At 44.6% G+C, this 26006-nt stretch overlaps 7 protein-coding genes across 7 annotated transcripts; 4 read left to right on the top strand and 3 right to left on the bottom strand.

Moving 5' to 3' along the window:
* Positions 1-1547: 1547 nt before the first annotated feature.
* On the top strand, positions 1548-3264 carry BDB00DRAFT_790125 (uncharacterized protein; the record flags this gene model as incomplete). The annotated part of the gene is made up of 7 exons (XM_053120926.1): positions 1548-1626; positions 1861-1972; positions 2095-2244; positions 2318-2495; positions 2580-2755; positions 2833-2953; positions 3040-3264. The coding sequence occupies 7 exons, from the start codon at positions 1548-1550 to the stop codon at positions 3262-3264; spliced, it is 1041 nt and encodes a 346-aa protein (XP_052977005.1).
* Positions 3265-3279: 15 nt separating this feature from the next.
* BDB00DRAFT_836544 (CBP4-domain-containing protein) lies at positions 3280-4120 on the bottom strand. The gene is made up of 2 exons (XM_053124492.1): positions 3598-4120; positions 3280-3514 (listed from the first exon to the last, which is right to left on the bottom strand). The coding sequence occupies exons 1-2, from the start codon at positions 3826-3828 to the stop codon at positions 3350-3352; spliced, it is 396 nt and encodes a 131-aa protein (XP_052977004.1). The 5' UTR covers positions 3829-4120; the 3' UTR covers positions 3280-3349.
* Positions 4121-4166: 46 nt separating this feature from the next.
* Positions 4167-5148, bottom strand: BDB00DRAFT_737389 (homeobox domain-containing protein; the record flags this gene model as incomplete). The annotated part of the gene is made up of 4 exons (XM_053118405.1): positions 4167-4303; positions 4559-4658; positions 4824-4966; positions 5127-5148. Coding segments are annotated over 4 exons (402 nt in total), but the record flags the coding sequence as incomplete, so codon positions are not given.
* Positions 5149-7413: 2265 nt separating this feature from the next.
* BDB00DRAFT_768316 (uncharacterized protein) lies at positions 7414-15076 on the top strand (the record flags this gene model as incomplete). Its single annotated transcript, XM_053119729.1, has 9 exons — positions 7414-8008; positions 8094-8377; positions 8485-8751; positions 8840-9869; positions 10146-12478; positions 12542-12684; positions 12767-13960; positions 14036-14921; positions 14999-15076. The coding sequence occupies 9 exons, from the start codon at positions 7414-7416 to the stop codon at positions 15074-15076; spliced, it is 6810 nt and encodes a 2269-aa protein (XP_052977002.1).
* Positions 15077-15298: 222 nt separating this feature from the next.
* BDB00DRAFT_875065 (uncharacterized protein) lies at positions 15299-16732 on the bottom strand (the record flags this gene model as incomplete). Its single annotated transcript, XM_053127294.1, has 1 exon — positions 15299-16732. One exon carries the CDS (start codon positions 16730-16732, stop codon positions 15299-15301), a length of 1434 nt encoding a protein of 477 aa, XP_052977001.1.
* Positions 16733-21120: 4388 nt separating this feature from the next.
* On the top strand, positions 21121-23032 carry BDB00DRAFT_836531 (nucleotide-diphospho-sugar transferase). Its single transcript, XM_053124491.1, has 5 exons — positions 21121-21710; positions 21838-21977; positions 22126-22399; positions 22482-22576; positions 22660-23032. The coding sequence occupies exons 1-5, from the start codon at positions 21220-21222 to the stop codon at positions 22785-22787; spliced, it is 1128 nt and encodes a 375-aa protein (XP_052977000.1). The 5' UTR covers positions 21121-21219; the 3' UTR covers positions 22788-23032.
* Positions 23033-23285: 253 nt separating this feature from the next.
* Positions 23286-25642, top strand: BDB00DRAFT_884076 (Poly(A) polymerase central domain-containing protein; the record flags this gene model as incomplete). The annotated part of the gene is made up of 8 exons (XM_053128297.1): positions 23286-23434; positions 23542-23690; positions 23786-23895; positions 24023-24490; positions 24563-24822; positions 24917-25230; positions 25307-25442; positions 25528-25642. 8 exons carry the CDS (start codon positions 23286-23288, stop codon positions 25640-25642), a joined length of 1701 nt encoding a protein of 566 aa, XP_052976999.1.
* Between the last annotated feature and the right edge of the window lie 364 nt (positions 25643-26006).

Below are 26006 nucleotides of genomic sequence, written 5' to 3'. Positions count from 1 at the left end.
TCGTCCTTGGTGGACGAAAACAGTGAGGGAAAACAACTTTCTCTCTCTCTCTCTCTTTGGCACAAAAAAAGACCGGGATCGTTTTCCGTAATGAAGCCATTCAAGAAACTCTTTGTTTTTTTGTGATTGTTCAAAATCAAAAAAAAACATTAAACGCAGGATTAAAAGAAACGACGATGCACCAAGTCGTTTGGGGCGCCATTAGACCGCGGCGGGCAGCACACGACAAAAGCAAAATAATGTCGTGCTCGTCGCATTATCAAGATCATATATCCATGTGGGGAGGCTGATTGGGAGTTGTATGTGTGTGTCTTTGTCTGTCTGTAAAACACACACACACACATCCTCCTCCTGCTCTTTTACAAAATCAAAAAATTCAACGTGGTGAAGGTGCTTCCTCGGCGCGTCTCTCTCTCTCCCCGGCGGCAACGCATTAAAGGGTGGATATTTCTTCCTTCCGGTCGGCTGGTCCATCCAATTATTTTTTTTTCTCCTTCTCGTTCTTTCGGGAATCTTTCAATGGTCTCGAGTTAGGCCCCCCCCCTCCCCCGCCCTCGTCGGCGCCGTATCTATAAAAAGCCTAATTTACCTCTTCTCATTGTCCTTGGTCAACTCTCCCTCCCCTCCCCTCCAGCTATTTCGATCTGTTTGATTTTTTTGAAATGTATTATTTTAAAAATAAACTCTATTTTTTTCTTTTCAAATGGGACCAAGAGAGCAATTGTGTTAAACGATCCCCTCCTCCCTCCTGCATGTATCCATCCTCACGCTCTCTCTCTATCTATGCCACAATTTCTAATGCGTGTGTACCTTTTCTCACATTGCAGCATGCGCTTATAAAGTGTTTTTCAGCAGGGATAAGGGAAAGGCTAGCTTGGCTATCTTTATGCTCCAACACAATACAGGGGATAAGTAGTGAAATCGATTAAAGCTGCAGATCCCCCTGATTTTGGTGTGCTTGCCATTATACAAATCCGACAAGCAAGACTGCTGGGTAACTTATGCCAATTATTTTAATATAAATTACTTTCCTGTTTATGCACTGATTGTTCTGCTGCATATTGTAGATGGTGGTTTGGGTTAGCATCTCAAAGGGGTCGATCCATCCTATTATATGCAAAAGTGTAGAAATGGACCTAATACTACGGGTATCATGATGCTCACCCGGGGGGGAGGGGTACGTGCTTGTACTTTAATAGGTACATGAGTCTCATATAACCATTGCGTCGTTTGCCTCTTCAAGCTTCTGGCAGCGCTACATGCTCTTTCTCTTAATAACATACACACAGACGTGTAGTGATTTCGACCGGGACAAAAAAAAAAAAAAAAAAAAGTGGGCAACTTTCTCATTGGCTACAATGTTGCCATCTCTCTCGCTCTTTTTTTTTAAGTCGGCACTTTAAATTAAGCTTTTGGTGTATGTGGGCAAAAAACGCGGTGCGAATCGAGTAAAGGGTTGTCGCCCACGTCGTTTTCCGTTCGTTCATCTTGTTCAACCCCCCCCACCACCACACCATCCCCGCAACCTTTTTCTTTTTGTGAAAAAAATGGTGCATCGGCTCATTGGAACGACCCTTGCTTTGGCAACAACTGCTGTCCTGGCAACAGCTGAGGAACAGCAAAATGGTAAAAAAAAAAAGAGTGATGGTTCTTTCTAATTCTGGGGCGAATTGAAAGGAAACCTTTTTTGGAAAGCAATCTAATATATAAAATGTTGGGCCTTGAAAGTCAAGAAAGCAGCAACAACAGGACCGCAATTTACAAGACGTGAGTTACGGCTCCCTTTCCCCCTTCCCCTTCCTTGCATCCTCTCTCTTAAAAAATAACTGACACTTCTTTATTATTTGTACAAAAAAAAAGCTCTGACCATCGAGGACTTTAAGCTTGAAGCTATTCTCAGTTCGCTTTTGATTCTCATTGTGGTGATTTGGTACAGCGGATCCAGTGCCAATGGCACCAAGGCAAAGGAATGGTGGGTAGAACTATATGTGGTGTGTGGGGAAGGAACCTAGCTAGAGGTGGGGTGGGGGGCAAGGATTAAAAAAATGAGCAATTCCCCCCCTGGGAAGAGGGTATATTAAATGGGTATTCTAGGGTTGCCTCGCATATTGTGTTTTTGGAACAACAGTTTGCGGTGGTTGGCAACAAGGCAGAAAAGACTACGCTTGTCAAGGATGGACCTGCTGATTATTTCTTGTATGTGACTGACGACGCAATGTGCAATTTGGCCACTGGTGGATCAAGGTAAAAGATTTCCTCATACCCAAAGAAGTAGAGCTTAATTAACCAGCGAACTTTTATAACAGCTGAAGCCAAGAAGTGATCTTGTGGGATGGGTGTTCGCGTTGGTGCTTTCGCTGTTCGGTTATGCTGACAAGCCTGCGGACAAGTTGGTGATGGATGTGACCTTGGACAAGGAGATGGACAAGGCCTTTGTGTTTGCCATCCTTCCCAAAGACACTGCCCAGAGCACGCGTGATGGTCGTTTCGATTTGGTACGAAGAACACACATGGCTCATGGTGTGAGAAAAAGAAAGGGGAACCTGATTCATTGACAGATTATTACATCATCTTTATAGAAAACATTCACTCGTCTTGCTGACTCGCCCAAATTACCTTCCAACTTGGTTGTGTACACTGAAGCACAAAAGCTGGCAGATCAGATTCTGTCTACCAAGGTTTCTGAGCTGATTAGCAACTCGCCTGATTTCAAGTCTTTGATCATTACGAGCCAACCCGACTATGAGCAGGAAAAGTAAGAGGAGAAAACGTTCTCACCCCCTCACCTCTATATAACAAAACGTGGGGTTGCTGAACTATCTAATCTACTAGGTATCAGGGAGATCAAGAATTAAAGTTTCATCTTACTGGTGACTTGAGCAACCGCAAGGAGATGGTAGAGCTTGCATGCCTGTTGCCTGATGTTTTGGGCGACTTGCAACTGGCTGCGGATGTAAGTGCTTTTGATTAAAGTGTAGAATAAGAGAGAGAGAGAGAGAGAGCTATACTGACAATAAAGTCCCTCCCTGACTGATATAGACCAAGTCCAAGCTGAAGAAGAACCGCGAAGAATTGGAAAAGAAGGCAGCCAAGTTGCTTGCGGATGAACGTGCCGAAGAACTGGCACGCAAGAAGGCCGATGCAAAGAAGGCCGAGGCGGATCGGGTCAAGAGCTTGAGTCCAGCTGAGCAACGCAAATGGGAAGAAAAGGAGCGTGCACGCGAGATCAAAAAGTCGCAGAAAAAGCGTACCAAGCGCTCATAAAAGATAAAATTCTCTGTAATTATATAAAAATTGATATATATATTTATATGTGGCCCGTTTTTTTTTATATACAAGCATTTTGGGGTTATGGAGAAGCGGGTTTATCGTTGCTCGAAGGAACAGAGCCCGAAGCCCAAGCAGGCTTATCGGATTGCGCTGCTAGTCGCATGTGTTCCATGAGTGCTTGGTGCTGTTGTTGGTTGCGTGCTTTAGCCTTGTCATATTCTTCGCGCAAATGAGGATCGAGACGCTATCCAATGGCGCAAAGGGTAAGTTTGATCAGTTTTGAATGCATCTTTCTTTTTTTTTTTACGGCAAGATGAATTCATTTACCTGTCTCATTTCTTGTTCATTGGGTACGGTGAACTTCATTAAGCCATAGCCAGTGCCGATAATGCCGGCAGCATAAACGAGTGCTCTTGCCACAGAGATTCCCATATTATTTTCGTGACAACAACAAGAAGAACGACACAATTTAATGTTATTGCAAAGAATAGAAAGCCCGCACAACAACAACAAGCACACAAAAAGCGGAGCTTGGATCAAAGATATAGAGGGTCTCATGATTTTATTTTATTTTTGAGTTGCAAAAGGACAATCAATCAAAACATGGCAAGTGAACAAGTCTGATGCGTGTGTGCATGCATGCTTTTTTTTTCTTTTTCTTTGCTATACAACGCAAATGACTGATTGTTTATATTCATGAGGAATGGGGGGGGGGAAATTATATACAAATAGAAAGAAAGAGAGAGAGAGAGAAGGGTTATTTTGAAAGAGAGAGAGAGAGAGAGAGAGGGTAGTCTTGTTTACAGCCAAGGTCTCCAGCTCTTTGGGGTATGATCTTGTTCGATGCGTCGTTTCTTTGCAGCCTGTTCTGCTGCTGCTGCTGCTGCTGCTTCTTCTTCTTGCTCCTGATCGCATCGCTGGATATAGTCAGCCGCCATGGCCAGGATCTCTAGTGGAGCCATGTCGGGAGACAGGGCAGGATACGGCGAAGTAGGGGCAGACGAGGACGCGGATGATGTGCTGGAGTACGAGTCTTCATGGTAAGAAAGGGATGGGAGTTCCGGTTCAACCCAGCGTCGTTTTGTTAAAGTGGTTATAGTGTCATTAGTGGAAGAAGGAGGAGTGGTAATAGTAGTGGTAGTAGTAGTAGTAGGAGCGGTGGAGTGATAAAAGTGATCTTGATGATGGAGATGGTGATGGCTGTGGTATGACGAAGGAGTTGTTGATGATGATGATGATGGATAGATAAGCAACGGATTGGACTCTTCTTGCCAGCGATGATGATGACGATGATGGTGTTGCTTTTGTTGTTGCAGGATGAGTTGCTGATTGCGCTGCTCTTGAAGACGGGCACGGTTGAACTTGGCTCGACGGTTTTGGAACCATACCTTTTGAAAATGGAGAACATGATTAGTAGTTACGTTACATGCAGGCGGATCACATGATGCCCCATATGGTAATCCGATACAAGTTAAAAAAAAAAAAACTTTTTCTTGATAGTGTGTATACAAGAGGCCAAGATGATGATGATGATGATGTATTGTTATTATTACCTGTACTTCTCGGTTTGTCATGTTCAGCTTGAGCGCCAGCTTCTCTCTCAGCTCATAGTTGGGCGTGTCTGTCTGGTCAAATAATTCGGACAGTGCTTGGAATTGCTCCTGCGAGATACGCTTCCGTTTGGGCTTTGCCGGGGCTAACGTATGATTGATTGATTATATACATTCTTCAGGGTCATGCTTTTCTTTCTTTCTTTCTTTCTTTCTTTCTCTTTATTAACCAAACCCCCCTCTCTCTTTCTCTTTCCCCTCTCTCTCCTCCAATATAAGGCAAACCCCCCCCTTTTTATTTATTACCTTCATGGGATTTGATACGTAAGCTTTGCCGCTTGTTCGCCTGTTGTTGTTGTTGTTGGTTGTGGACACTGTCCCGCAAGGACAGAGAAGAAGAAGAAGAAGAAGAAGAGGATGATGATGATCCATCTTCGGGATTCAACAAAGCACTGATACTGGAGGAAGCATCCTCTTCCGACATGTGGCTGCTCGGGAACTGGGTCCTCGTCGTCGTCGGCATCGTCATTGTAGATCTTATCGCCTGTGTTGCGGCCATCAAAACTGATCGTTCTTCAAAAGTGGGGAGAGAAAGAGAGAAAAAGAAGTGAAGAAGAAGAAGAAGAAGAGGGAGAGAGGAAGAAATAAAAAAAAAGTTAATCAAATAAAGAGAAAAAATGTAATGTCGGAACAGGACCGACGGTTGAGGTGTTACGAAAAAAGGCAGCATCGGAATTGTTCTGTCCGCCCAATAGATCTGTTTTGTTGTTTCACACTCTATGCACCCTCTGCAATAAAACTCTACTCATGCTCTCTCTCTCTCTCTCTCATTCTCGCAAGTCGTCGTGGTCGTGTCTGTACTCCCCTACACCCACACAACCACCCCTTACATTTTCTTGTGATCTGGCGCAATCCATTCATGTATAGCTGATAAAAGTAGTCAAGAAGAGCCACTACCTGTCTTGTAGCGTTACTGCAGGGCCAATACCCAAATGGACTCCAGAGAGGGTGTAGGTCATTTACAAGCAGTGATGGCGCATCACTCTAATTATTATTATCAAACCAAAAGAGTTGCTAATGGCAATAATAAAGAAAGGCTAAAAGGACCATGGGGCCTCCATATCAAACAACCTTCTAGTTAGCCCGCCCTTTTCCTAATATGGCAAAAGTGTTGCGTTTCGGTTTGGCCTTGTGTAACACATCGCCTCATTCGGCCTCTCTCTAAATCTTCTCTGTTCTCCAGAGTGTTTTAGGTCTGTCACGTCCTCGTCGTTGCGACGTCCTACTAACCAGCATAGCTGAGACACAAAAAAAAAAAAGAAAAAGAAAACGGCGCCCGCGCTTTTTTGCCCTTTTCCTCTTTCCCCTCTTTTATTTAACCTCTTTTCTGTGCTCCACACCCCCTTAAAAAGAGCTTTTTTTTTTTTTTTTTTCGCGAACGTTTTTTCTTTTACAAAAACTGTTCTTCACCTCGTATACCATTGCAGCCTGAGCGGTGTTATGAAACGCTCTTCTTCCACGGCCGACAGTAATCATTCATCAAAGAAAATTTGTGCTAGAGTCCCCACCCATTGTCCAGCACAAGATTCCCCTACATTAACAACAACAACAACAACCACTCCACCGCCCGTCACGACACATAACAACACCACTTTTTCTACTATTACTGCCACGTCCGCCGACGAGAACACCGACACCTTAGTAGCTGCTCCACCTCCACCTCCTCCTCCTCCTCCTTCTTCTTCCACTTCCGCCACCACTTTTAACCCAAACAACGACAACAACCTGACCCGTAATACCACAGACGATACTACTACTGCTACTACTGTCGCAGAAACAACCACCACCATCAGTAACGAAAACATGAGTACGACAGTCCTGGATTACATTCAGGACCTTGTCCACAGCCTTCACAAAGGCAGAATTGACCTTTGCCTCAGCAACCGCCTGACGCCGGACACCTTGGAGAAACTCGACTCGAAAAATGCCGACATTGCCACGTCCCTGGATACTGCACTCAAAGCGATTGCTCAGCATCAACTGCAACTAGAGACTGATAATCTTAGATACCGGATAGCCATCCAGCAGCAACACCAACTGTTGGTCCCGCATCAAATGCAAGTCCAGCAGCAGCAGCAGCACCAGCAGCAGCAGAACAAGGGCGATCACGCGGATGACGAGGATATCCCGCTTCCAACCACTCATAGCAACAACAGTGAAAGCGCCGTTGTTGTTGTTGTTAAGGAACAAGGTCACTTGGATCAGCCTAAAGCACACATGACCCCCGAAGACGGAATTCCGACTGTGAAGGACACCTCATTGATTGAACGCATGCAACAAACCCATCCCATCGTCTCGCTCCCATCGAATCACTGTATTGGTAAGGCTGCTTTATTTTTTCGTTTGTTGTTGTTGTTGTTGATACAGTTCTGATACACTCTTGTTTCATCTTTGCTTATTGCTACTACTACTATCAGCTGCCTCCTCTACTGCTGCCACGCCATCCTCTTCCTCTTCGTCGACTTCTTCTCACATGGATCATCATCACCACTATCATCATCATGCCGCTCCCCCGCCAAATACCAGCACGCCCATGCCCACGCCTCCATTCACTGTCCCCCACGGTTCAACCGGATTCCCTGTCTTTTTCGGAAACAACGATGCTGCCATGTCCTTTGTCACTGCTGCTGCCGCCGCTTCTGCCACGACCCCCACCACCAGTGTAGAAAACACAGTGTGTCCCGACTGTGTGATGCAAGCCGTCAAGGTGGCATCCGCCATCTATGCAGGAGAACTCAATCAACGTGTCACCTGTAACCACGAACGATGCATCGGCTCAACAACAACAACAACAACAATCAGTCCCAATGCTCCTATCAACACACTCAAGAACGCAATCAACGCCATGGCGAGTCATCTGCAGGGCATCACCGACGAGGTCATGTATGTTGCCCACGAAACTGCTGTAAAAGGCAAACTCGGTGTGCAGGCTCGCATTGACTCGAAAATGGCCGGTGCTTGGCGTGAAGTGGTCGTCGACCTGAATAGCATGACTCGGAATCACCTGGAACAGGTCCGGGACATTGCGGATGTGTCCACTGCTATTGCTCGAGGCGATCTCAGTAAGGCCATGACCGTTCCGGTCAAGGGAGAAACACTGTTACTGAAGAATACTTTTAATACGATGGGTAATATGCATAAAATATATAAATGTGTGTAAGCGGAGTGGCAAAAGAATTTTTTTTAATTTTAATATTAAATATTTCTGTTTAGTGAATCAATTGAATACATTTGCATCAGAAGTGTCACGCGTTGCCCACGAGGTCGGAACAGAAGGCAAACTGGGTGTCCAAGCCAAAGTGGCGGGCGCAGATGGCATCTGGAAAGAACTGACTGATAATGTGAATACAATGGCCGATAACCTGACCAACCAAGTCCGTGATATTGCTCAAGTCTCAAAGTCTGTTGCACGTGGTGATCTTACAAAGAAAGTGACCGTTGAAGTGCGTGGCGAAATGTTGGATTTGAAAGACACTATCAATACAATGGTCGATCAGGTAGAAAAAAAAATAACGGGTCCCTTGTTTTTTTTTTTTAAAAAAAAAATTAGTGAAGGGCTGTGCGTCACATGTGGGGAATGTTTTTAACAATCTTTTTTTGCTAGCTATCGACATTTGCTACTGAAGTGACGCGCGTATCGCTTGAAGTTGGAACAGAAGGCATATTGGGTGGACAAGCTGTTGTCAAAGATGTGGCTGGTACATGGAAAGATTTGACCGATAACGTCAATCTCATGGCATGCAAGATTACCGATCAAGTACGAGATATTGCTGCAGTCGCCAAGGCTGTAGCAAAGGGCGATCTCAGCAAAAAGGTCACTGCCAATGCTCAAGGCGAAATGCTCGAACTGAAAAACACAATGAATCGAATGGTAACTTTTTATTTAGTTTTACGGATGTTTTAATATCGGGCTAATCTCCGGTGGTTTTTTTTTGCGGGGCTCCGTGGTACCAATTTAGGTGGATCAACTTACGCTATTTTCCGCCGAAGTAAGGCGAGTATCGCTTGAAGTGGGAGTAGAAGGAAAGCTAGGCGGACAAGCGGTCGTCAAAGACGTGGGTGGTGCCTGGAAAGATTTGACCGACAATGTGAATACCATGGCAGCCAACCTAACGACCCAAGTACGATCGATTGCCGAAGTCACCAAAGCCGTTGCCAAGGGCGACTTGAGCAAAAAGATTGACGTGGAAACCCGCGGCGAGATTCTCGACCTAAAGAACACGGTCAACAACATGGTCGACCAGCTCCGTGTCTTTTCGACCGAAGTCACGCGTGTTGCCAAAGAAGTCGGCACAGCCGGTAAATTGGGCGGCCAGGCACGGGTGCCGAACGTCGACGGGACCTGGAAAGATCTGACCGACAATGTCAACACCATGGCAACCAATCTGACAACCCAAGTGCGATCGATTGCGGTGGTGACCAAGGCCGTCGCCAACGGCGACTTGTCGAAAAAGATTGAGGTCACTGTCAGTGGCGAGATCTCCGATCTCAAGGATACGGTCAACAACATGGTCGATCAACTGCGTGTGTTTGCATCCGAAGTGACGCGTGTGGCACGCGAAGTCGGTACCGAAGGCAAATTGGGCGGCGAAGCGGTTGTGCCGAGTGTTAGTGGTACCTGGAAAGATCTGACCGATAATGTGAATACCATGGCTGCCAATTTGACGACCCAGGTGCGGTCGATCGCACAAGTCACCAAAGCCGTGGCCAAGGGCGACCTCAGCAAGAAAATCGACGTGGAAACGCGTGGCGAGATACTCGATTTGAAGAACACGGTCAACAACATGGTGGATCAACTCAATGTCTTTGCAGATGAAGTGACGCGTGTTGCGAAAGAAGTCGGTACAGACGGAAAACTCGGTGGACAAGCCATGGTGCCCAATGTCGATGGCACCTGGATGGATCTTACAGACAATGTCAATCAAATGGCGGCCAATCTCACAACACAAGTGCGGTCTATTGCCGAAGTCACTAAAGCCGTAGCCAATGGTGATCTTAGCAAAAAGATTGAGGTTGAGACCCGCGGTGAAATTCTAGAGCTCAAGAACATTGTCAATAACATGGTGGATCAGCTTCGCGTCTTTGCCTCGGAAGTCACGCGTGTATCCAAAGAAGTCGGCACCGAAGGCAAACTGGGCGGCCAAGCGGTGGTGCAAGGCGTCGCAGGTACCTGGTACGAACTGACAAGTAACGTCAATATCATGGCGGCCAATCTAACGGACCAAGTGCGATCCATTGCCGAAGTCACCAAAGCCGTTGCTCTAGGCGACCTGAGCAAGAAGATCGAAGTCGAAAGTGGTGGCGAGATCTTAGAGCTCAAAAACATTGTCAATAACATGGTGGACCAATTACGCATCTTTGCATCCGAAGTGACGCGTGTGTCCAAAGAAGTGGGCACAGAAGGCAAATTGGGTGGTCAAGCCATGGTTGAAGGTGTTGCAGGCACTTGGCACGAATTGACAGACAATGTGAACCAGATGGCAGCCAATTTGACCAATCAAGTACGATCGATTGCCGAAGTGACCAAAGCCGTTGCCCACGGCGACTTGAGCAAAAAGATTGAAGTTGAAAGTGGCGGTGAAATCTTGGAGCTCAAGAACATTGTCAATAACATGGTCGATCAGCTCCGCGTATTTGCTTCCGAGGTGACGCGTGTAGCCAGGGAGGTCGGAACGGATGGCAAGCTCGGTGGCCAGGCGGTGGTACAAGGAGTGGCTGGTACCTGGATGGATCTAACCGATAATGTCAATACCATGGCTGCCAATCTGACCAGTCAGGTGCGATCGATTGCCGAGGTGACGAAAGCTGTGGCACTTGGCGACTTGAGCAAGAAAATCGAAGTTGAAAGTGGTGGCGAGATTCTGGAGCTCAAGAACATTGTCAATAACATGGTTGACCAACTGCGTATCTTTGCTTCTGAGGTGACGCGTGTGTCCAAGGAGGTCGGCACCGAAGGCAAGCTGGGTGGACAAGCGGTTGTGCAAGGTGTCGCTGGTACATGGAACGAACTCACCGACAATGTCAACATCATGGCTGCCAATCTCACGACCCAAGTGCGATCGATCGCTGAAGTGACGAAGGCTGTCGCCAGTGGTGATTTATCCAAGAAAATCGAAGTTGAGACGCGTGGAGAGATCTTGGATCTCAAGAATATCGTCAACAACATGGTCGATCAATTGCGTGTTTTTGCTTCAGAAGTAACACGTGTGGCACGCGAAGTAGGCACGGACGGCAAGCTCGGCGGTCAAGCTGTCGTGAATGGTGTTGCCGGTACATGGATGGATCTTACCGACAATGTCAATACCATGGCGGCCAATCTGACGACTCAGGTGCGGTCCATTGCTCAAGTCACCAAAGCCGTGGCAAATGGTGACTTATCCAAAAAGATTGAGGTCGAGACTCGAGGCGAGATACTCGACCTTAAAAACACGGTCAATAACATGGTCGACCAATTGCGTGTGTTTGCTGCTGAAGTGACACGTGTGTCTAAAGAAGTCGGCACTGAAGGCAAGTTGGGCGGTCAAGCGATGGTCGAAGGCGTCGCTGGTACATGGCTCGATCTCACAGATAACGTAAACACAATGGCTGCCAACCTCACAACCCAAGTACGGTCTATTGCTCAAGTGACCAAAGCGGTTGCGTTGGGTGACCTGAGCAAAAAGATTGAAGTGGAAACCCGCGGTGAAATCCTGGAGCTAAAGAACATTGTCAATGACATGGTGGATCAATTGCGGATCTTTGCTTCCGAGGTGACACGTGTGTCCAAGGAAGTGGGTACAGAAGGCAAGTTGGGTGGCCAGGCTGTTGTACAGGGCGTTGCCGGCACATGGTACGAGTTGACGAACAATGTAAACATCATGGCGGCCAATTTGACGAACCAAGTACGATCCATCGCCGAGGTGACCAAAGCCGTCGCGTTGGGAGACCTCAGTAAAAAGATCGAGGTGGAAAGTGGCGGCGAAATCCTCGAATTGAAGAATATCGTCAACAACATGGTGGACCAACTACGCATCTTTGCCTCTGAAGTCACGCGTGTATCCAAAGAAGTCGGCACCGAAGGCAAATTGGGAGGACAAGCGGTGGTGCAAGGCGTCGCAGGTACCTGGTACGAACTTACCAACAATGTCAACATTATGGCAGCCAATTTGACGAGTCAGGTGCGATCGATTGCCGAAGTGACCAAAGCTGTGGCGCTGGGTGACCTGAGCAAGAAGATTGAAGTTGAAAGTGGTGGCGAAATCCTCGAATTGAAGAATATCGTCAACAACATGGTGGACCAGTTGCGGGTGTTTGCGTCCGAAGTAACGCGTGTATCCAAAGAGGTCGGCACGGAAGGCAGACTTGGCGGACAAGCCATCGTGCAAGGCGTCGCGGGTACATGGAACGAGCTTACGGATAATGTCAATATCATGGCTGCCAATCTTACCACCCAAGTGCGGTCCATTGCCGAGGTGACCAAGGCCGTGGCAAACGGTGACTTGAGCAAAAAGATTCATGTTGAAGCACGAGGCGAAATTTTGGACTTGAAGAACACTGTGAATGACATGGTGGATCAACTCAGTGTATTCTCGACCGAAGTGACTCGCGTGGCCAGAGAAGTCGGTACTGAAGGCAAACTTGGCGGACAAGCCATTGTACAGGGCGTCGCTGGTACTTGGAAGGACCTGACTGACAACGTCAACATGATGGCTGGTAATTTGACGACTCAGGTACGATCGATTGCCACGGTCACTACAGCCGTTGCCAAGGGTGACTTGTCTCGCAAGATTGTTGTAGAAGTGCAAGGTGAAATCTTGGAACTCAAGTAAGTTTGATGTTTCTGATGTTGATTGTCAGGCTACACGCACGGGCCAAGTTAGCTCATCTATAATAATTGACTCTTGTAGGGATACTGTAAATTCCATGGTGGATCAACTACGAGTCTTTGCTGCAGAAGTAACGCGTGTGGCAAGAGAAGTCGGCACAGAAGGCATGCTCGGTGGCCAAGCAGCGATCATTGGTGTTGATGGTACCTGGAAGGACTTGACCGACAATGTCAACCTGATGGCCAGTAACTTGACGGATCAACTTCGTGCCATTGCTGCAGTCTGTAAAGCGGTTGCTCAAGGTGACTTATCCAAAAAGATTGAAGTCGAAGTACATGGTGAAATTGCCGAGCTCAAGAACACGATCAATACCATGGTGGATCAACTCAACTCGTTCGCATCTGAAGTGACACGCGTTGCTCGCGAAGTCGGTACTGAAGGCAAACTGGGCGTGCAAGCCGAAGTGGAAGACGTTGAGGGTGTATGGCGCGAAATCACTAGCAATGTCAATACCATGGCATCCAATTTGACGACGCAAGTACGAGCCTTTGCTCAGATTTCTGCCTCTGCTACCGAAAACGACTTTTCTCGTCTGATTACGGTTGAAGCTTCTGGTGAAATGGACTCGCTCAAGACCAAGATCAATCAGATGGTGGCTTCGTTGCGTGATGCAATCCAAAAGAACCGACTCGCCAAGGAAGCTGCTGAACTGGCTAACCGATCCAAGAGTGAATTCCTTGCCAACATGAGTCACGAAATCAGAACACCCATGAATGGTATCATTGGCATGACGTCGTTGACGCTCGAGACGGAATTATCCCGCCAACAGCGCGAGAATTTGATGATCGTGTCCAGCTTAGCCAACAGCTTGCTGACCATCATTGACGACATTTTGGATATCTCCAAGATTGAAGCAGGTCGCATGACGATTGAATCCATTCCGTTCTCTCTGCGTTCGGCCATCTTTAGTGTGCTCAAGACACTTGCGGTCAAGGCGAACCAGAAGAAGCTGGATCTCATCTACAATGTCGACAACTCGATTCCAGATCAGCTCGTCGGTGATCCTCTGCGCTTGCGCCAAGTGATTACCAACCTTATCGGCAACGCTGTCAAGTTTACGAACCATGGCGAGGTTGTGCTGCAAACACGTGCTATAGAAATGCGGGGCGACCACGTCAAGGTCGAATTCTGTGTCAGTGACACGGGTATTGGTATTCCATCGGATAAGCTGGATGTGATCTTTGACACGTTTGCACAAGCTGATGGTGGCACCACGTAAGTTTTCCTAGATTACTCGTTTGATATGTCTAAGAATGTGCAAAAGTGCTAACATTCTATTGACATCTATAGGCGTAAATATGGCGGTACTGGCTTGGGATTATCGATCTCCAAGGCCTTTGTGCAGCTGATGGGCGGTAATTTGTGGGTTGAATCCATGTATGGCCGTGGATCTCAGTTCTACTTTACCGTCAATCTTCGCCAATATCACATGGGCGAAAAAGAGATCCGCGAGAAGCTGACTCGATTCCAAGGCCGCCGCGTCTTGTTCCTTGAAACCGCTGGCGATCAAAGCAACCTGATGAACCAGATCAGCGAGCTCGGCCTGCGACCTTTTAAGGTAACCAGCATAGCAGAGGCTACCAACACTGCTAACTCAACAACAACACGCAACGACCATGCACCATTGTTCGACACGCTCATTGTCGACAAAATGTCACACGCCGAACGTATCCGAGAAATTGTGCACCTGCGCTTCACGCCGATCGTTCTCATCACACCCGACATACACCCACTCAACATGAAGCTATGCATTGATTTAGGCATCACCAGCTGTATCAACTCGCCCGTCAGTCGACTGGATCTTGCACATACCCTCTTACCGGCACTCGAGAACCATGTCGCACTACCCAGCGACGCAGCGAAATCGGCCTCGCTCGAGATTTTATTAGCAGAGGACAACATTGTCAATCAGAAATTGGCGGTTCGTATCCTCGAGAAATTCGGTCATCATGTCAAGATCGTATCCAACGGCCAATTGGCCGTGCAGGCATTCCAGTCGCAAGCATTTGATCTTATTCTGATGGACGTTCAGATGCCTGTCATGGGCGGTTTTGAAGCAACACAAAAGATCCGTGATATTGAAAAGGCGTCTGGTACAGACGCTCACATTCCCATTATCGCACTGACAGCTCACGCCATGATTGGCGATCGAGAAAAGTGTTTAAATGCAGGAATGGTAAGTTTTTTTTTAAGAGAGAGTTTGCGTATTTTATAAGGATTGTTTGCTGACATTGTGTATACTATCTTTTTTAGGATGAATATGTCACGAAGCCATTAAGATTCCCAGAGTTAATATCAGCCATCAAGAAGTTTGCCTCTCGGTCACAGTAAATTGATGATTGATGATCTATAAATCTAAATGTACATAGTCCTCGTTTGTTGTTTGTTTTCCCTTTTCCTTTTTCTTTTTCTATCTATATACATAATATAAATATCCTTTGTATCACTTGTAAGCTTATTTATTACTTTTCTGGGAGCATTAAGTTGGAAAGAGCACTAGAGGTGCACTAAAGTGTAATGATATCTACGTTCAATGACACAGTGGCGTGTTTGCTACTTGGACAACTGATTGGACGATTGAACCTGCCAAGCTGAGGTGCTTGACTGACGTTCCAACGCAAGATGGTTGAAAATATCACCCTGACGAAAAAGACAGCCGGAAGCATTGCGTAATGATAGGTCGTCTCCTTGTTCGCCAGAGCAATAGAGTGCAACATAGCTCATGGTAAGCAATCTAAGGTGTGGACAAGCTTGTAGGATCCACGCCACATCTACCGTGATTGTTCGCACCTTCCGGGGGTTCTTGTATGCTCCACCAATATTAAGCTGGGTGAAACTGCTGTTCAAGCCAATTTCTCGGATCATCATATCGCAAAAAGAGGATACTTCTTCTGTCCTGATTCCTTTCACTGTAAGTTGTTTGAGATCCGTTGTCCAGGCGCTTGTTGCCGTAGTAGAATCCGTAATGGAAGCGCTTGGGGTTTCATTTAGCAGGCGGACTTCATACATGGTAAGCGTCGACAGTTTCGAATATGCATGCGTAAGATAACGATAGAAGGAGTTCAGCTGCTGTGAATTGTAAAATACAGGCTTTTTCAAGTGCAAGTGCTGTAGTTTCATCTGTTCAGCCGAATAAAGTCGCTGCTGCTCGCTGACACGACCGTGGGCTATTTCCCCTGCCACAAAGAGCGCTGCATTTTCAAGGTGCAGATGCTGTAAATGGGAGCACAACCGCGAGATAGTGTCCAGATTTTCCTCGCTGACCCATCGGCTGCCGTTGTTGAACGCTACCGTGAGGCTTTCGAGCATTGGCGTGTGATTCACTAGCTGCTGGATGTACTTCCACTGTTCGATGAATGTACTTGATGATGACGTAGACGTTGCGTATCTGCTGTACACAGGAAATTGTGGGACTGATACTGACCATGGCTGCGGATATGGCATTGCCACCTTTCGAATATGCAAATGACGAAGTTGCCCAAGATGCTGCAGTATCCTATTTTTTCGCACCCCAACGAAAAGATAAAGCTGCTGCCAAGATATCGTCAGTGTTACAATATTTTGACAGACGTTGATAATCTTCCAAAAGTCGCTAAAGCCGTTTACTCTTTCGCAAGAAAGAGCATTCCCCTTGAAGGCAACTTTTGCAACAGATACTGTCAAGATTGTGACATCCGGGAACTGCGTTGCAGCATACTGGACGATCCAGTTGAAAGACTGGATTTGATGACGATCGGTAAACTCGATTTGATTGTATGTCACTCCAAAAAACCGGGCGAACCATGACTTGCAGACATACATGCATCTTGCGCAGTCTCCTCCCGATAGGTGTTTTGTGATATCCATCAAGACCTCATTGGGAAGTCGTCCGATGTTGTCACGCTGCCGTTGCTCGAAATCCAGCTGTTTTTGATGGTCTATCGTCAAGCTGCTGAAGGCGCTCAACACATAGTCGTACACGTTTTTAAGCAGTGTAAAAGAAGACATGAGTTTTGTGGTGCGAACAGATGGTTAAAAAGGCAGTAATATTGTGCTGGTGTGTTTATCTGTTAATATATATATTTTGCATGATTTTGAAGCGTGTGAAATTAAATTCAAACCCTGATAATCACCGGTTGATAAATCAAGTAGAATGATACATCATACCAAGTTCGAAAGCCTTCGAGCAGTAATTCACATTTCGTTGAAACGAATTGACATCCAATCATCTCAAGTAGAAGATTTTTAGCTTGAAAAAGTCCGTCATATCTGTTAAAGGAAAGGGGAAAGAATTTATAATAAAAAGTAGAAATTGACTTTAGTACATAATGAATAGTTGCGTAGGTTGACGGAGTGACTGAAAGAACCAATAGAGAGATAGCAGTCGGAGGACAAACGAGTGCTTGCTAAGGTTGATAAAAGTGCTATATTTAATGGACAAATCGAATTGGCTTATCAAAACAATTGAATTTTGTATGAGCATCCTATATGTAGAAAATTGCTTGTTTGCGGTACGTCAGGGATAGCGTGTTTATACGGCAAACACCACATGGTTGCTAACCTTGACTGCCGTCCAGCTCAACGATGTTTTGTTTCATATAGTGCACAGTTTGTTCTGCTGTCCAAGTCTTCCTAACAATTATGTAGCAACTCGGGCTGAAAGTTTCAAAGACATATTCTGAACGTTTGTCACATTTTTTGGCCGTCATGAGCGAGTTACTCAGATTAGCCACAAGGTTTATCATATCTGAATAGGAGGAAGGGATTCAAATTTTATGTTGGGTGATAGCCACATACAATTTTGAACGAGCTAGACGGATGTTCGAATCATGTACCAATGTTTTACAAGTCTCTGTCAGGACTGCATCTCTCCAGTCAATTTGAAAAAAAGAACTCGGGCTCCTTATCTCAGCTTTGGTATGAGAGCTATGATGTCGTGCTCACCATACGTATTGGCAACGTTGTTTTGTCGTTGCTGTTCTTTTTATTTACTGTAAAACAGTATGTCTTTCTCTGAAGACTTATCGTACGCCAGGTTATCTGACAAATGGCTCGTGTGGTTTCCCTGGAGGAGTAGGCAACATCCTTTTCGCTTGGGAATTGATACGGGCACGACAAGTTATTTCCTTATTTGTTCGGGGCACGACAAGCTCTAATAATAATTATGATATATTACACAGAGCAGCATAATAGCTGACACTCTTGTGTTAATTATAGCAGATGGGTGGTGTCGTGCCCGTAAGAAGCACAGCGCGTATGTATTATGTAAGAAGACAGTTCGATGACATATGTAGGTGGGACGCGTCGTGCCCGTAAGGAGGAAATTTTGAAGACGTATGTAGAAACTTGCCTTGTTTTATTCTTTAGCACGTTTTTGTACAGGAGCGCTTCCACTATACTTAATATTTCACACATTCACAGCGCTACATAGAAAGGTTTCTCTCTTGCATTTCTCTTTTTTACATTTTGAACCATCATAAATATCTTCTCTAATTTTCCTCTACATAGATTTCTTTTGTCTCTCAATGGTTTTAATTTATACCAAATGCAGCTGTCAGCTTGATAACATACTTCTTCTTGACGTACATATTTATATAGTATAAACGTTTGCTGGGCAAATATCTATGAAACTTTTTCGTTTCTATGTAGAAATAGTATGGAATATCCTATATCAAGTAATTTTACACTGTACTGCAGAATTCTTTGATTTATTAAAATCTGGCTGTGATCTATGAGCAAGTTTGAACAGAAGACTTATAAATAAGAACAAGAACTCAATGCTTCTTACGGGCACGACGCGTCCCTCCTACATATGTCATCGAATTGTCTTCTTACATAATACATACGCGCTGTGCTTCTAACGGGCACGACACCACCCATCTGCTATAATTAACACAAGAGTGTCAGCTATTATGCTGCTCTGTGTAATATATCATAATTATTATTAGAGCTTGTCGTGCCCGTATCAGTTCCCTTTTCGCTTCGCAGCCACCACCTTCTACACTTGATATAGAACCAAGCCTGGCCAGAGATAGGGTCACAGACGAAGTGAGGTCATCAGTCTTTAGGCTTAAAGCCATTTTTGACTCGAAGTCTTGACGACCCAAAGACTTATCCACCCAATCCTGAGGGCGTCAAAGTCACCGTTGTGTGGAGTGAAGCGAGCTCGGCGAAGTTGCTGACTCCGACGCTGTTTCCCAGGATTAGTGACCTCTGGTGGAGGAGCTAGATTGTTGTAAGATAAAATTCACAGCATCGCCAGCAAATGAGGCTGGGCTCACTGGGACTTTTTCTAAAAAAAAACAATAATCTTTATATCAATATCTGGTTCTTTATATACTTTATATGATATCATATAGTTTGACTATTTACAAGCCAGAGTTTCCTCTTGAGGACGACCATTATCAGTTCTGGTATCGAGTAATGATTTCGAAAAGGAAAGTTAAAGTTATGCCTAGGTTTTCTCCGACCATTAGATGGAAATACAGAAAGCTCATGGAATGATGCCATCGCATCCATGGTGTCCGGAAGGGTGTGACAATATGAATTTCCCGTCGACGAGGTCTATCAAGATCGAATAATAAGGTGCGATTATAAAAAGCATGATGTCAAAACATATGGATATGTGGCAAATATATGGCAACGCAAATTCAATATTGTCTGCGACCGTGTTGTGAAAAACAAGGAAAGTATATAATAAAGATGACAAGGCTCAAGCACAAAAGATAGTTTACAGCACAGCAGCAACTGTGATGATAGAGCTTTAATAAAGATAATAAGGGACAAGATTAAGTATCTTTGAGATGATGTTTTATTCCAACAAAAGATAAAGCTCTTTTATATTCTAGCTATTAAGACGGCGATATCAATTCATCCGACTAATGGATAAACTATGTGATAGAGGATGGATCAAGGACGTATCAGAACTTCTATTGAAGTCGCTATGTTAATCGGGCACATCTTTGAAACCGGCGTTAGCTGATGTAATGGCCGAGGTACCTGTTGATAGGTTCATTGTCCTGTTCACGTAAGGTGGATCATTTGAGTGAGAGATTTTATTCAATAGTGTTTAGCCGAAATGCCGTAGTGTTCATACGTGTGTGCTATAATGTTTAACCGAATATCTTATTGTTGATATCTTAAGCAGTGTATTAATGTGGTTCACCACAGCAACAACGTCGTTGAATTGGACTATCCCAGAGGGTCAACCTAATGCGTGGCACAAGAATTAGAAAAAAAGTTGTATATTGCTGTTAAATAGGTTCGCGACACTATGGGGTGTGATATGGCGGCTCTGGAACAAGCGACATTAAAAGGGCATATACCACAGGCGACAGGAAGGAATTACCAATCTAATTTGCAGAGGTCAATCAGTAACGATAGAAGCTCAAAAGACTAGATCAATATAGTAGAGGAAATACTCATCTGGTTATCTCGTTTATAGTCAGTCGAGCTACGCAACAACAAAGCTTCAACCATTGTTTACAATGCGTGACACCGCTTCAGCTGCAACGAGGGCGATCGCTCAGGTTTCCGTTCAGGCCTTTTGAAACTTTATAAAGTCTTGGAAGGTTGTTTTGGGTGTCCGAAAGGCTACTAACGGCAGCTAACGGCTACTGACGGCAACTTAACGGCAACAAACGGCAACAAACGGCAACAAACGGCAATTGGTATCTTTTCGGATTTTAACGAATGGCTGCATACTTTCCACCGAGTATCCTACTAGCGTGAAGATTTGTGCTGCTGACAGTTCCTTAAAACACTAGTGCTTTTTTTTTTACCAAGCTCTACTTGATGTTTCATCTCCACGTCGAACCAGTTTAAGACATACAATAGAATAACAAGCTATTTGATTATCTGAATAGATTAGGCCAATCTTTAGTACTATTTCTTACAGACGAACTCTCATAACTACTTGATACCAATTCTGCTAGTTGAACGTTGTTTTTATTACAAATTTTAGTACGGAGTGAAGCAAAAGCGCTCGTGCATGCATTGTTTCTCATCCGACTTCTCCGACCCCGCCATTATGTTATACATAGTGCTCAGGCAGCAATGCCCCGGTGCTACCGACGATCAAAGAATAATTGGAAAACAGGTCGGCGATCAAGCCACTGTGCTAAGACCAAAAAAAAAATCAATAATCGTCCCCGCCATATTATACACTATACGATATGACATCCTTCCCCGCAAAAGAATGGTGGTGAGATTCCACCCTACATGTGCACATCCTGCATGCCCTAATTCAAGCAATGCATCGGATCTGCATGACAAAACATTAATTCGGATGTTCCTTTTGTGTATAATAGATGCCCCGTTGACGACGATACAACTAAAAACACTAGGCGGTATTGGAAACTTCTACTGTGTAACATTATATCCTTAACCCTTTTGCACTCGACTTGAGTCTTTGAAACAGTTTCCCTTTCTTTTCCTTTCCTTTCCTTTTGTTGTTAGTAGCCAACAACAACAACAAACAAACATACACAGTGCCAATGTTTATCCCGAGCTTCAACGCACGGCGGTCGACACCAGTCCTGCTATTCCTATTCTCCGTGGCGCTTATATTAATATTATTATCCTTTTATTATTTCGCTGTCCCGACCGGGTTACTCGAAGTCTGGAATGACTACCAGGAACCACAACGCCATTTCAACACGGATGACCCAGTTAGCGCATGCTTTGTCATTTTGGTCCGGAATAGTGAGCTGGACGGAATCAAGTCATCGATCGATCAAATGGAAAAGACATTCAACCACAAGTACAATTACCCATACGTGTTCTTGAATGACGACGACTTTTCGGCCGAGTTTATCGAAAATACCAAAAGCTTGGGCACAGCTGAAAAGTTCTATGGAAAGCTCGACGAGCAAATGTGGGGATACCCAAAGTTCATCAATCAAAGCTTTGCAGCTGAGCGACGAAAGGAGATGGTGGAAACACAGGTTCCGTATGCAGATTCTGAGAGTTACAGACACATGTGCAGGTATGATTATGGTGCTGCAAACCATACGGCATTAAGAATTATGGCACATGCTAGGAAAAGGAGGATCATGGTCAGAGACTTGTTTCCAGTGCTATTTAGACGGATGCTAACTTATGTGTGAGTATAGATTTCAAAGCGGATTCTTCTTTCGACATCCACTCTTGGACAAGTACGACTATTATTGGCGCATCGAGCCAAACGTTGATTTTTTATGTGATATCGACTATGATGTATTTAAATTCATGCGGAATAATGGCAAGAAGTATGGTAAGTTTGTCCGGGTTGGGGATGAGCATGGTAACCTGTTGACAGTGAATAGACGCGGGAGCAATATGACACGCACGGTCTGAAATATACGTTACACAAAACATCAGTACTCTGTCTCACATCAATGTATGGTTTATCATACAAAAAGCATTTACCCTTACATTTGTGGAATTCATGAAAACGATCCCGAGCCTCTGGGACACTGTACTGAACTTTCGACGTGAACATCCTGAGATTGTAAGCCAGTTCCCACCCAAGGAAAAGAGCTTGTGGAAGTTTATTACGGATGATGATGGCGAGTCATACAATTCATGCCATTTCTGGACTAATTTTGAGATCGCCTCATTGGATCTATGGAGATCCAGCGAGTACTTGAAATTTTTTAACTATCTGGATGAATCAGGAGGGTTCTTTTATGAAAGGTACCTTTTTATTTGAGACAGGTAGAAAAGAGACATTACATTATGCTCACATATAGTAACACATCACTACACGTCTATGTAGATGGGGCGATGCTCCAGTCCACTCAATAGCAGCAGCCATGTTGCTACGAAAAGACGAATTCCATTTCTTCCATGACATGGGCTACCGTCATACAGGTACTTTTTCCAAAGCCAAAACAGGGGCTTTATGCTTATATATTACGTTATTGTTATTCTTGCTGAAAAGAATTTTATCATAGACGTATTACATTGTCCTGCCGATGAGCAAGTACTCCAAAAGTGCTCATGCAACCATGACTCTTTTGTTTGGGATGACTACGAAAAAGGCAGTTGTCTCAAGCAATACAATCGTGCATTATTGGATTAGTAGCTGCGGTTTTTCTTGCCAATTCTCTTTAAAACAGCATCATTATTTTATTTATATGTACACACGTACATCAACGCATTTTGTATCATCATCTCCTATAAAAATTGTACTATTTCACCTCACATCTTAGGCTGATGTAATCCTGGTAGTACAAAGCATGTCCTTCTTCACCGAACGTAGTGGCGTTAGAATGCATACATTTAAAAATTGCTTTTATTAAACGTATATTATTAGATCGCTCCTGGCTGACAAATTGCTTTCTGTTTAATATTATACAAAAGCTATAATAGCTGGAAACGACGGTAATAGTAGAAATCTTGGCCACACAACATCAATTTTTGCATTAACTGCAAGTTAATACGCCGATCACCAGCAGGAAGACAGTAGTCACGTGGGATTGGCACACGCTTTCGCTTTTTTGTGCTCCTTTCAAGTTTTATTTTTTTATTCACCTTTCACCTCAACTTTCTATTGCGTTAGCGAATATTCCTTTAGGTTATGTCGCAGGAAGCCACGCGACAATGGGGTGTTACAGCGCCGATTTCACGGGCGGCTTCCTCTGCACATGAGTTAGAGCTGGACGCTGAATTGCTAAGTACCTTACAAAACCTTGGGCTCTTTGAAAACGAACACGATGCACAAGAGCGGTAACGTTGATAGTTACTTTCTCTCTTCTCTCCCTTTTTTTTTCGACATTTTAACGGACAAACACCGAGGCTGATTTGATTTTACTAAATATACTATGCGTTATTAGATTCGCTGTGTTGGAAAAGTTGAACAAACTTGTCAAACAGTTTGTGCTTCGCATCAGCAAGCTGAAGGGAATGCCGGAGTCGTTGGCAAAAGACGCCGGCGGGAAGATCTTTACCTTTGGAAGTTACCATTTGGGAGCTCATACTGCAGGTATTCATGGGATGCGCTTTATTGATTTTCTCCTTCTCCCCCCTTCTAATCTTGACCTTCCTCTCTTTTATTCACACACTTAATAACACGAAAAGATGCGGACCTTGACACGCTCTGTGTGGTTCCTAAACATGTTGAAAGAGAATACTTTTTCACGGCCATGTACGATTTATTAAAGGAGCAACCAGAAGTTACTGAGCTGACGGTAATACTTTGAAGAGGGGAAGGAAGGATAGAGAGAACCACTATTTGAATGATGGATCAAAAGAGGGGGGCACATATAAAAAGAGCTCACCATGTGTCAAATTTTATTGATTTCTGAATTCTGTTAGGCAGTCCCTCATGCGTATGTACCTGTGATCAAGATGCATTTCAGCGGAATACCTATTGATTTTGTATGTGCACGGCTTGAGCTTCCTCGCATACCAGACAACCTGGATCTTTCAGACAACAGCCTTTTACGCAATCTCGACGAACGATGTGTACGCGGCTTGAACGGATCACGTGTTGCTGACGAAATATTACGCCTTGTTCCCAATATCCCAGTCTTCCGCACAGCTCTACGTACTGTAAAGTTTTGGGCAAAACGGCGCGCCATCTATTCGAACGTTATGGGATTTCTCGGCGGCGTTGCCTGGGCACTGCTAGTCGCTAGGATATGCCAATTGTATCCTAATGCATGTGCAGCTGCTATCGTCAATCGGTTCTTCCGTATCATGTATCAGTGGAGTTGGCCCCAACCAGTGCTACTCAAGCATACCGAAACGGAACCATTGGAATTTCGAGTGTGGGACCCTGAAGTAAGGAAATAACAAACGGGAAGAGCAGGTGATGTTAGTCGTTAACACATATGTTATGTATCACAATTATAGTTATACCCGGCAGACAGAAGCCATCGGATGCCAATTATCACCCCGGTCTATCCTGCCATGTGTGCGACGCACAATGTAACAGATTCAACAAGGGCAATTATGATAAAGGAATTTAAACGGGGTGCAGATGTTGTGGATAGGATTATGGTCGGCTCTGGTAGCTGGACAGATCTATTCGACAAGAGTGATTTCTTTCATGCTTACAAGCATTATCTGCAAGTGATTGCAAGCTCAAAATCGCCAAGAGCACAGTTGGAGTGGTAAGCTTACACTATCCTTATTGGGATTTTTGAGGAAAAAAAAAGACAAGGGGTGAGATTGTTATGATTGATAAATAACAAAAATTACATGCAGGTCCGGATTGGTGGAATCAAGGATACGACAATTACTTCTCAAGCTGGAGCTGGTCGACATGCTTTTACTGGCCCATCCTTACATTCAAGGGTTCGAGCACATTCATTACTGTCACTCTGAACGAGAGAAGATCGACGTAGCGAAAGGAATATTCGTACCGGAGCGAACATTTGCAGTAGGTGGAAGCAGTTCTGATGTTCGAAGGAAGCAACAACTCGGTAACAATGCAGGCCATGCAAATGGTCAAGTGGATACCATGGAGACTGTATATACGACAACATTTTACATTGGTCTATATGTGGAACCAAAGCCTGGTAAGAACTAGCAACGGTCTGTAGCTTTTTCACATATGTGCTATATACGTAATAGTAATAATAACAAAATGAGTAGATCGATCTCAGGGCCCACGAAAATTAAATTTAATTTGGCCAACACAAGAATTTATCAAGCTTGTCAAAAGCTGGGAAAAGTTTGATGAATCATCGATGGAGATCGTGGTGAAAAACTTGAGAAGGTGGGTTGCAACGTAATTGGAAAAGAAACGAGCAAGAGGATCAATGCTCCAAAGTAAAGCAGTCGATGTTAACCTGGTGTTTTACTGTTACCAATAGCACTATGCTACCTTCAGAGCTTTCGAACGAGGAGAGGCAATTGAAGCTTGCACGAAACAGGGCACTTGGATCTCCAAAGAATCATGACGTCGTGTCTCCCTTGACCACGGAGTAGCAAGGCCGGATGTGTCTCATCTATTGCCACAAATTGATAGAAAAACGCGCACAGAAAAAAAAAGAGTTTCGTACATATGGTGGAGTGGGGTAGCTACAGCAAACAGCAATCTAGTGAACGGCAGCTACTACACCACCACCACAGTAAACGAAACGATATAGTATTTAAAACATAGCATTTACTGTTGTATTATACTCTTCATCATCCTATACATTTTTCTACTAATAATGTAAATAATCTTGCTATTCTTGCTAGAAAAAAAAAGATATACATACTTTCTCACTCTTAAAATTCACTCTTTGATATTACCTTGTCTTGATTGCACTGGTGTGCGCTCCTCGTTATCTCTTATGATCTGTTTCTT

Source organism: Zychaea mexicana, assembly GCF_025766255.1.
Source record: "Zychaea mexicana strain RSA 1403 chromosome Unknown BDB00scaffold_67, whole genome shotgun sequence".
Lineage (NCBI taxonomy): Eukaryota > Fungi > Mucoromycota > Mucoromycetes > Mucorales > Lichtheimiaceae > Zychaea > Zychaea mexicana.
The sequence above is the reverse complement of the archived record's forward strand: the minus strand, read 5'-3'. Positions and strand labels throughout refer to the sequence as shown.